Source organism: Pipra filicauda, unplaced genomic scaffold, assembly GCF_003945595.2.
Source record: "Pipra filicauda isolate LSUMZ 115617 unplaced genomic scaffold, ASM394559v2 scaffold137_size4652046_pilon, whole genome shotgun sequence".
Lineage (NCBI taxonomy): Eukaryota > Metazoa > Chordata > Aves > Passeriformes > Pipridae > Pipra > Pipra filicauda.
In genome coordinates, this window is record NW_024103851.1 from 2,757,875 (window position 1) to 2,770,127 (window position 12,253).

At 38.9% G+C, this 12,253-nt stretch overlaps 1 protein-coding gene across 5 annotated transcripts in view; it reads right to left on the reverse strand.

The window, feature by feature from the left end:
- Positions 1-12,253, reverse strand: part of HECW1 (HECT, C2 and WW domain containing E3 ubiquitin protein ligase 1) — a 259,900-nt gene that overhangs the window by 60,607 nt on the left and 187,040 nt on the right. For 3 of the 5 annotated variants that reach the window (XM_039378403.1, XM_039378402.1, XM_039378404.1), the window contains 2 exons: positions 10,384-10,485; positions 4,962-5,112 (listed from right to left, as the gene is read on the reverse strand). In XM_039378403.1, the coding sequence (XP_039234337.1) occupies positions 4,962-5,112; positions 10,384-10,485 (253 nt within the window). The remainder of the gene's footprint in view (positions 1-4,961; positions 5,113-10,383; positions 10,486-12,253) is intronic. The other 2 variants (XM_039378406.1, XM_039378405.1) reach the window with 1 other exon arrangement.

The window sequence follows — 12,253 nt, forward strand, 5'->3', positions numbered from 1 at the left end:
GACATGCTGAGTACCCTTCAGTCTTTCTTATTAAATTATTGGATGCACATGCTCAACCCTAAAAAGGCAAAAGCTATTAAAAGTGTTCACAAAGTATTTATTATGATGCTGCATGGACTACAGTTGTGAATACTTCCATTTTGGTAGGCAATGGAATGTAAACTAGCAGGTGGTGTGACCTCAAAGAGCTACAATTTAATTGATATGACAGCTACAAAAAAGTAGAATAGGTTGTAACATGATAGCTAAGTGAACAGTGTGAAGATAAAAGTGTTATGCCCATTTTTGGAAATCAGTGGGATTGGGCATTGGTGGTGACTAGCTGTAAAACAAGGAAGGGAAACAATATAGAATAAGCAAACAAAAAGTGAGGAGGGTGACAAAAAAACTCTGAATAGAAACATGTGAATATCTTTAAAAACTATAATGTCATTTGCATTTTAATCAAGGAATTAATTGCCATATTAGTTGTTGTCAGTGGACCTGATCATGGTCTTAGGCATGAGCTCAATTCTAAACACTTTACCACATCAGGAACAAATATCCTGGAGTGTTTTGAATTCACACTACAGAAAGCAAATTCTCATTAACTAGTTCACTCATACTCACAGATGAATGAGTGAATATGTTTTCTTTGATTCTATTGGCAAGCTATGAATTTGTCTTACATTTTGAAGAGAAGAGAGAAGAGAAGAGAAGAGAAGAGAAGAGAAGAGAAGAGAAGAGAAGAGAAGAGAAGAGAAGAGAAGAGAGAGAAGAGAAGAGAAGAGAAGAGAAGAGAAGAGAAGAGAAGAGAAGAGAAGAGAAGAGAAGAGAAGAGAAGAGAAGAGAAGAGAAGAGAAGAGAAGAGAAGAGAAGAGAAGAGAAGAGAAGAGAAGAGAAGCGAAGAGAAGAGAAGAGAAGAGAAGAGAAGAGAAGAGAAGAGAAGAGAAGAGAAGAGAAGAGAAGAGAAGAGAAGAGAAGAGAAGAGAAGAGAAGAGAAGAGAAAAAAAGAAGAGAGAGAAATCATAAGGAGAAAGAGAAAGAAGGAACCGGAATCAGGAAGAAAAGCAAAAATAAAAAACAGGCTATCTTAATTATTTAATTAGCTATCTTAATTAGCTTTTACTTCACCCCAATATTTTTAATCACTCTTTATGGATAGCATTGCTGTACGTATTTGAAGGGGATGGCTTTATTGACTGCATTTAATCTGATTCAGCATTGTTTGTCTTTCATTTTTCTGACTTATACTCTTTTCTCTTTCCTCAACTCGAGTTCAGACTTGCATATTTTAACTACTTTTTCTCTCTTTATTTGTTAATGCACACTTTATTCCAAATTTGAAGTTAGTTCCTCAAGGGGACACAGGATCATTAAAGACAAGTAGTTAGGATTTGGCTTTTTGATATCTCAAAAGACTTCATCTCCAGTAGCTCACTGCAACTTAATCCTAAGCAGAAGGCCTGGAGATAATTAAGAAAAATAATCAAAGTTTTAATAGATTTATGCCAAACTTTCACAATACTATGTGTCCCCCTACAGTACTCAAATTCATTTGAAGCTACATTTAGCATATATTTTGATAGTTTAAGAAAACATTCATCTTTACAAGGAAATTCTGATAGCAGGTTTTGCTACAGCATGAATTTACTGCAGTTTTAAACCCCCTGTTTTAGAGCTACATTTTACAGTTTTATTCACTTGACTGCAGGCAATTGAATGAATGTTCCATTCCAGTACTGGAGGAGTTTTACAACACCCACACACAACAAAGGGAAAAGGGAAAAAGAAAGGGAAAAAAACCCCAAACATCCCCCCCCCACACACGTTCATATAATCAAGGAATATAAGCACACATATAGAAAAACCTCGTACCTTCGATTTAATTAGATGGTAGAAAATCCCTATTGGCAACCCTCAAAGAGTAACGCTAGCTGTATGCCAACAAAAGGCTGCGCCTTTCTTTTGGGTCTCAATACTATAAAATAACCTTGTATAAATACCAGAAAATGCCAAAGTAATTGGACAAAACATTGAAAGTGCAAAAGTTATGAGAATGCCTCTGGAAATTTCAGTAACTGTTCAAAATGATTTGTCAGAGAAATGGAGATTAAGAAATACCATGCTGTGGCTGTCTTAACTATTGTGGTTGTAATTTCTTATGTTACTTATTATCTTTCAAACAAGTGCACAGACAAATCTAGACATACATATGCTGCAAAATATCTTCTCAACAGAGCTTGGACAACAAGGGCTGTTATCTGCTTTGCCAACAAGTAAGTAAGTCAGGTAGTGCTGCAGAAAATGAGCAAGAGCCTTTAAAATAAGAAATATGGATGTCTCTTTGGTGTTTGCCCAACACCTGGATTCCAGTTTTGCATTCCCTGTATCCTCAAGTGGCTAGTACAGCTAAAGGGAAGCTTGGAGCACAGAAGGAAAGCAGGACTAGGCTTAATCACAGCTACAGGTTTCTTTTTCAAGCTGAATTTCCAAAGCTTTGTGGTTTTGGCTGGGCTGGAAATACCAGGCTTCCTTGTAATATTTTGGTCTTTCCATTCCCTTCCACAAACAAAACCAGGAAGCCAAAAAGTAAGTAAATTGATTTAAAAAGAAAAGTCACCAAGTTTTTTCAAACTGCTGAGTGATTTTGAGTCCAAATTTTGTTTGAGGTTAGTGCAAAAGTTCAGGCTGCTGCTAATTCTGTCAGCAAGGTCTATGCTTGCTGTTGCCTCACCTAAAATGATTCTTTCATTTCAAAAACATTTCAAATTGTGAACTTTGAAATACAACAAAACAGTATTTCTAAAATGAGTGCTCAAAACAAAGCCCAATCCTTCACAGCATTGATAATAACTATTTATGAAAAGCAGCTTTCCTCACAATCCTGAAATGTGGAGACATGAAATATCTGAAATTAGATTTAGGACAACAATAATTAAAAAATCCAGTCAGGCTGAAATTACAGAAACGACTTGTCACTGGACAAATGCTCAGAGTATGAATCCCTTCTATTAGAATCATAGGAAATGTTCCAAACTTGGTAGAAGACTTTCATATTCAGCTTCTTGAATCAACAGAGCTCCTTGGCAGACAGTAGAGAATCACCAGCTTTTTTCCTTAGCCCCAAGAAGTCATGAGAGTTCATGTTTAATAAATGGCAAAGTGCTTAGTCTCCAATGGGACTTGGGTAAAGAGAGATATGCCACTGCTGAAACCCCTCCATACTTCTCCCTTTGTAATTGGATATATGAATACTAAAAACAGAGAGATCAGAAGAACATCAGCCTTATTAACTGTCAGTTCCCAACACAAGCTAGTGATAATCACATCACAACCAAGACAGGCAGACAGCCTATATGAAAACATGGCATAATATGAAAGAAGGAGGTCACAAAGACAATGTCTATCCTTCAGTGTCTGCTGTGATAGCTGGTTTAATGATTAACCTGCATTAACTAACAGAATGGTAAATCACTCTCACAAGCATTTATTCCTTCCATAGTTGTGATGAGCTTCCATGAGTTCAACCTCAAAAAAATTTTTAAAAAATCTGATATATGTCCACAACTTTTCTGCTTTCTGTGGCAGATAACTTGCTTAAGTGGCAGCCAAATAGTCTGAGCTTTGACATGGCTCAAATCCCTCTTAAAGACCAATGCTAAATGGCAGAGAAGTCATGCAAATCCCATGAAAGAATCTACATAAAACATTCACTTTCTTTATAGAGTTTTGTTTTTTTCTACATTAACATGGTAGCTTGAGACTTCATGAGCAAAGCTATAACGAAAACAAATACTGCAGTTTCTCTCACTTCTGCAAGATATAACACAATTTAAGAAATGCTAATCAAAATTACAAATTCCAGTAAAAAAAAGATTAATTCTTCAAGAACGTGCTGATGGTGTCAACGTAAGTTGCAAAACAACCACTTTGGGAAGGCTGGTTTGCTCTCCATGAGTTATATTACCTTTCTAATTGTTGTCACTCAGGGCCCAGTTCTCCCAGACTGCCCCATTCAGGGCATAGTAGCTCCCAAATTATTCAAAGTACTCTGAGAGGAGCACTTTAAAATTCTGCACCCCTCTCTCAGTTGCAGATCTTTCTCTTAGCACAGAAAAAAGATCAAAAAACTTTTGTGGCATTTTACATGCTATAATTAAAATATAATTTCAGTTTTGCCTGTCTTTTTCTAGAAATGGCATTATTACAGTAAGCAGGGAATAAAAAAAAAAAAACAACCCAAAACTTTTTCTGAAGCAAAAAAAAGGAAGATTTTTGAACAACTGTTTATTTTTTCTTTTCCCTCTTAAATTCAGTCTAAAAAGCAAACATGAGAAGAAAATGACAAAATCTATGTGTGGACTAGTCAAACAAAGTGAAACTATAAGACATGTTAAGAGATATTTCAACCAGCTCAGAACGAACTGACAGATTTACAGGGCCCAATGCAACGTTAAGCAGACCTGTCTACATCTAGAAATGTGCACGGTCCTATTAGTGCAGGGCTCTGCTCTGGGAAAGGAGACAGACCTTTCAGCAGGCCTTATTAGCTCGAGTAGAAATGCCACACTGATATGGCAGCAATTTCAGAAACAGTACAGTACAAGGTTCCGACCCATCGACACCCCTCCTACAGTTAAATAACAAAAGTGACTCCATCTTTTAGAAGACTCCTCCCTTCCCTTCTGGCAGTCATTTCAGGAAACTTCTCCAAAAAGCCTCTTCTTGCTGTTTGAAACGTTTTGCAATATCGTTCACTCAACAGCACTGCACTTGTGGGCAAGTTTGCGTACCAGACACCCACAGCAGGCACACCTGCAGGCTGAAAGAGATCAGCAGCAGGGACAAGAATTTGGACAAGGAGGAAAGATAAATCCTTAGGGAGTCAAAGCGGTGCACTGGAGAAAGAAGGAAGCTACTGGGGCAGTGTAGAAAAAGGAGAGCACGGATCTCAAAGGAATTTAGGCGCTAATGCTCACCGCCGGTTCAGCTGCTCCATTTGCTGGATGGAGCCAGACCTGTGGATCCCATCCGGCGTTGCCGCGGCTGTGGGGCGCTGCCACGTGGTGGTTCGGTTGACATGATCAACGTAGAATACCCTCCCGTGGCTGTCTATCCGAGCTTCCCAATCTAGTGTGGGAAAAAAAGGAAGGGGTGATGCTGTCAGTGTGATGCCTTCCAGAAAACCTAAATGTGGGAGACACATACAGATACACACATATAGACGGACTGGGTGTATACACACAGGAGACACCATATATATAGCCTACATGCGTGCAATATATATTATGTGTATACATTCAAAGGTGCATATATACTATGTGCTTGTCTCTATATACATATATGCAGTATATGCATATACATAAACATTTCATACACAGCACACAGGTAGGCCATGGAATTCACTACCATAGCCCATGAAAAGCTAGTGACATAGTGGCTGCATTTTCAAAAGGGCTAGATAGTTTTTCAGTTGGTGATACTTGTTGGCTGGATTCACTGCAGGTCAGAGTAGCCACATAGAACTGACTCTTAGTAGAAAAAGATTACACCTGAGCTAATATGGGAAAACCCATGTTTTCTTTTTTTGTTATGTTTCAGAACAAACATGTTTCATTTTTCTCCTTTTTATTAAGTGGCTTTGAAGGACACCACAGAGCAATTAAAGGCTTCCCTGAAAGCTGATCACAAACTGATTGGACACAGAAATCTCTCTAAAGAGAGTATTGTAAATCTATTGCTCTGATGAATGCAAACTAGATTGAGAGTTTGCAGCATAATATTGAGCCTTCCATCATTATTGTTTCCTGATAATGTTTATGTTGTCCCATGACTGAAAACTAAAACCTATTTGGTATATGATGGCTTGTGGAAAATGGTAATGATAAAAAAACTGTTTGAAACAGGAGAAATTCAGAAGTGAGTTAGCTAGCAAAGCCACATATCAAACTGGTCCGAATGTATGGAGAAGTGGAATAAATCAGGCTTGCTAGTTTCATATTGCTACATGACCCATCAGCTGACTACGTATCTATGTAAATACATGCACATACCTTCTACACAAATTTATATACAAACCTCACTCACATTCACACACAAATGCACATATGGTGATTACCTTTGAGGGCAAACACTTCCCCAAATTCCCACACTCTCACTATAATACCATCTTCCCTGATGAGTCCTATGGTTTTCTATGATCAAATTCAGGATCAGCTAGATTTCATACTTCATGTATTTTATCTCCTACTCTCTAAGAGCAGGACTGAAGTTGTAACTCTCACTGTTGTATCTGGACCCCTATCCTTCATGACCAGTTCCCATCTCCTGAATGCTGGCTCTGGCTAAACCCACTTCCTATACTTGGTCCCAGAAAATTGTAGGCTGTCTCAAGTCTATGGCTGGCTGTCCCTGACAGGTGAATCCCACAAACCTTTAAAGATGGGCACTGAGAGTCCTTGGAGACATTTTCTGTAAGACTCCAAGACAACAAGAGCCATATGCACATGCATTATTTCTTTCAAAGCTGACTGTAAGTACCACAGTCCTTGAAGATGCAAAACCTATAGTCACACCACAGGTATACATGCAGTGTCTCTCACTGTGAACATCACTATATAATTTAAGGAGAGGACTCTCTCTTACTCCACCAGGTAAAGTTTCCCAAGGATGTTGTAGCTGTTTCAAGAACAAGATCACAGCTTTGTGAAAACCATGTCTAAAACATAAGACAGTGAAAAAAAAGCACATCAAGTACAACATATGCATATTGAAGTAAGTCACACTGACACATAAGGCAGGTTGAAGGCCAGAGCCTTGCTAAGCATGCTGGTATGGGTGACAGGTGTATTGCTTTGGGTAGGGAATGGTCCTTCTGGAGCTAAGCATTATCTGCAATATTCTCGAGGAAATAACCTTGGCCAGATCAAAGGTGAGACGATGTACCTTAACATCATGAAGATCTTCATTTTCCTTCCTGTTGTCTGGCAAAGGACTAATTCTAGCCCTCACCCCACATTATTGTTACAGTACCTCGTAAAAAGTTGAGAATAATAAAGACTGATGGATAATTAGAAGCTTGTAGGCAATGCTGTAGATTGACACTCTAGACAGCCTACAGAAGACATCACCTGGTCATAGTGGTCTGAAGCCTCCTGATGGACACTTAGCAAGAATACACAGTCAAACAAGGTTCCGTGATCCAGTCCTGTGCACTATCAGCTCTAGAGTCTATCTCGCAGCGTCTGTCTAATTAAATACAACTTAGAGTTCCTAAGCTTCCAAGCATAATACTTGGAAACTTAGGAGTAAGGAAACTTGTCCAGAGCTTGGAGGTCACAGTGAAAACATCAGGTCAGGATCATGCAGACTGGATTACGACTTCAGGAAGGTTGTCTCTGTCAGATGTATCAGACATACGGCAAAAGTATGTACAACATGAGCCACACCTATAAGTGAGTGTTGCTTTATTCACTGTTTTGTGGGTACATACACCTGAAACCATGGGCTGACACTGGCATTAGCCTGCTAAAACATTAGGAACTGTGTGTCTCATGCTCCTTGCGATAGCATTTCTAATCTGCTGAATAAATCTTCTTCTGGTCACCCAGGAAGGTTGTCAGAGAGTGTCAGGTACAACTTTTGTTGTACTCAGGTGGCAGACGGACTTTCTACCTTCCCATACGACAACCTGTAAGTCACACAAGTCACTGAAGCTGCCTGCATACGATACCAGATTTGTGGACAGATGGATGGATACCTGCACAGTAAGACAAACAGGCTGACAGGTGAACTGACGGACAGAACTCTGCTTCTAAGCTGTGCTCAAGTCCCTTCATGCTAATTCACAGGCATAGGTGATCTAGGAAGCAGCCAGATTTCCTGAGGGTTTTTTGTTAAGTTTTTCAGGTAAAATAAGACTCTGACTACTACAAAGACTAACCTCCATCTAACCTTTACAGTAAGAGCATGCTAGAGCACAGGCTGGGGACATGACAGTACTGGTTCTGTTCTCCGGTGATCCCCCTCCATCAGCCAAGTCATATTTCACAGCAGCTTTGATACTGCTCTGATTTATAACAGAAGACAACTTCTTCGGGCAGGAACATCAGGGCAAAGTAAGCACACTGCCTTTCCCTTTCCAAGCAGCCACGCCTTCAGCAAAGAGCAGCTCTGAACTGGGCACATGGGCACAACTTTGCTTCAGTTCTGTAGGGCTGCCATCAGTACTAGTAAAGACAGGCTTAATAAGGGGTGACTATTAATGCCGTTATGAGGCCCCACAAACTCTGCAATTCTTCTGTTAATCTCACATCGACCTGAACATTCATACTGGTCATTATGAAATTCCTACATAAATAATGAATTTGTTCTACTTTACTTTCCTAAATAAAACTATCTGAAATTAAATTTCCTCCCTGAGACCGACTGTTGTGGGCTTATGATGAAATCAAGCTACTCAGAAAACTATTCAAAAGACAAAGAAGACTGTCCAGAAGATTCTCCATGACCTAAATAAAATCAATAAATGCTGAACCTGCAGCAAATTATCTTCACCTCTACTTATAGATGGAAGTTAGCACTGCATGTGCCAGGTTTGATCACATAACTCAGGTTTAAATGGTAAAGGTTCCTCCTTTCACATGATTGAAGAACTATTTATCTAGGATTAAGAGGCATTAAACACACTGAGATAGTGACACTGAATTCTAGAAAAAGAAAAAATTCTAGATTAAGGCTATAGTTTTCATTTTGAAATTCCTGTAGAATTTCATGAAGAGTTTTTGGAAACTGGTTTTCTAAGTGATATTATTCAATTAAACTTTTTTTTTTCGCACAACATTAACCTAGTATGGTTTATTTCTATTCAGATCAATATATTTAAGCCCACAGTGTCAGCCTTTATTGTAAAAATGATATTATATGCCAATGCTAAAACAAAATCCTCCAAAGGGATATCACTTCTGTATTTTATCATCACACATTGCATTTCATGTCCTTAAACCTTGTGGAAGCACTTGTGAAAATCGATGGTAGAAATACTTGCCTTTTGAGGATAATTAAAAGAAAGAGGAAAAACATATTAAATCGATGATGGCAGAGTATGAAAGAGATTTACAGTATATTTTGTTTACCTGAGCTGGTGTCAGTATCCTTTCATTAAGTCATCTAATGGAGAATGTGCCCTATTCACAAAGTGTTGTGGTAAGAGTGTGAGGAAGAGAAATATTTGCCTGTTACAGAGGTAAGCATTCCCATTTCATCATTCACTGGCAAGCCACAGTGGGACTCTAATAAGACTTCATTGGGTTAAAGGCATTTGAATCATTCATGCAACTGTGCAGCTGACGCCAGCATCAGGGCTATTTTCGGCTTAGGGAATACTGACAGCATGGTTGGCAAATGATGAATTATTTGTGAAGGGCACCACAGGCCAAATAAGTGTGTTTCCTTCTTGGGCTTTGAAGAAAATAGAGTGCTTTGTTTATATGCCTGGTTGTTTTTGTGAGGCACTGCACATTTCAGGCTGTTAAATCCTGCGCTCAAGTTGAAAGGTGATCAGCAGCACGTTGCAGGGCATAGAGTGCGCTCTGCTGGGCACTGAACGCCAATGCAAAAAGCAGGGTAATCCTCCAGGAATACCCAAGGGAAAGGCTACAAAGACAAGTAAAAACACCTCCAGCAGTTGCTTCCGTGGTAAAAATCCCGTATTACCAGGCTACTAATCAATCATGCTACTTAAGACTGTCATTTTTATTCAACGCAAGTGTAGAATTCACTACAGTTCATAATGAACATAAAAATCACTGATAATCAAATCCAAAGACAGTAGAAGACCACTCTACATAAGCTGTCTTTTCCCAGCTTCTGCTGGTTTTGTTCAGATTTGGACCTGTCTGTCCCAGGAGCATCCTGACCACGAAAGGGTTCCTGCTGGACCTGCTTACAGACCTGACAGCTCACAGGGACTGCCATCCCAAACCATCTTTGAAACTGGTTATGGAAAAGCTGGAGACAAACATTATAGAAAAATCAGAGTACTTTGCTGAAACACCACCCAGAAAGCTCTATATTAAGGCTTCCAGAACACCTGACAGATACCCAATCATTCGAGCCTAAACACACTGACTGGAAACAGGGAAATACTACTATTTTCATTTCATCATGGCTAAGGAAGAAGACAGACCAAGGCAGACGGAGGTTGTGGAGCTTGTTCAAAATAACACGACAACACTTGAAGTCAGGATCCAATAAGGGAAACAAATGGGCATATTGCTTGGGTTCTGTAGACTGTATATACAGAACAGACAGGGTTCATTAGAAAGACATACTGACCTCTACAGTGTTTGAGTTAACAGGAAAAGCTGAAAAAATGCAATAAAATAAAAAACTAAAGCTTACTTGGTGGAAGAGGCTCATCGATAGTTGGGTAGTGATGATGGTCAGGCCTCAGAGAAGGAAGCTGGCTGACTGGCTGAGAATTATGGAGTAAAGGACAATCACCTATGGACAAGATATTCAAGACATTGACAGTCATTCACTGTTTTTACAATGTGGTTCAAAAAATGTGCTACTGTAAAACAAGTGACTATTTTACTAAGAGGTTAACCTGGTGTACTAGCATCTCTGGGCATTCCTATTTTCAGGCCCTATTTTAATAACAACTCATATTGTAAAGAAGTATTACAGTAATGCAGTCAAATCAATGCAAAACTATTATGGGCCAGATTCTGGACTCATAAGCACACAAGTGTAAGCGAGAGAAGAATCAGGCTTGATCTCTGAGAAACACTGTTCATATACAACCAAACTCAAGCTGCTGCAGAAATTGGCAGGAACATGCAAAATCCTGATTCCAACTTTTAAATTATCCCACCACTGGAATAAGAGGCTAAAAGCTGCCTTGGATCTTTCTCTGATTTTCCAAAGAATCAGTGGCTGCCTATGTGTACCAGAATGACAGGATTTTGCAGTCCCTGCAAAGCAGATCATCCTCTTTTAGAGGTATTTTTCAAAATTCAGAGTCCATCTTTCGTGGAAGGAGGAGAATGAAAGAAGGATCAGAAACAGATAGGAGACAGGTGGTAGAAGAGAAAGAAAAAAGATAGTGAGAAATAGTCAGGATCTGAGATAAGGAAGGAAGACCTGAGATAGAGAAGAGGGAAAGAAGAAGAAGAAAAGGAGTCACACAGTAGACAGTGCAGAGGAAGTTTTTAAACACTAATATTGTATACATGTCCATATATAGAATCATAGAATGGTTTGGGTTGGAAGGGACCTTAAGATCATCTAGTTCCAACTCTCCTGCCATATCTAAAATATGAAACAAATGAAACCTAAGTAAATGTCCAAACTGACATTCTGTTGAAAGGAACAAGTTACTTAAGATCCAGTCAATGTTTAAAAAATCCTTTAAGAAACTAAGAAGTTACAGTAGGGATGAAAAAGCATTCCTCATCTTAGACTTAACTGTGAGAATAAGGAACCTGCTCACTAAAACTTCAAAGGTTCCAGAATAAAGATTCCTTCTTGGTCTGTCCTTAAAATCTTAGAAACCAGGACTATTTATCCTACGAAGGGACATATTTTCATAATGCGTGGTAACAGTTTTTCACTATAACCTCCAGCTCCAGATAGGCTTGTTAATACAGATACAATCTGAATTGCATAAATATAATATTTACATGCATCAGAAAGATGCATAGAAAAAAATATGAATGGTTCTGGGGATGTTGGAATGCAAAACCAAACTCATTGTGTGGTAGCTGGTTTATCTGTCTGTAATGTCAGAATCTTAACAGCCTAAGAACGAACATTTTACACAAAAACCCAAACATATAGCTATCAAATGTAAAAAAATTACCAAAAAAAATAAAATATGGGTGGGTTTTTTTGTTGTTTTTAAACAACCAACAGCTAGAAGGCAGAAGCCAATTTTGTATAAAACTGTAAAAAAATCTCACACCATCCAGAAGTGAGAAAAATTGCTTAGACAAAAATACTCCCTCTTCTAGGTGCTCTGATGACACCGTATGGTCTGTTAAACGTCTTCATCGAACCACTTGTGTAGAGGCGTATCTCACAGATGTATCTGCTGCATGTTTTGAACAGACGGCAGATTATGTAAGTTTATTACTCAATGCTGAAAGTCCATCTCCCATACTCTTAAAAACTGTGCTGTTACTACAGGTGTTGTAGCACTGACTACCACATCACCCATCTATGTTTCTTTACTTACCTCACCGAAATTGACTCTCCCCTAGTCAAGATA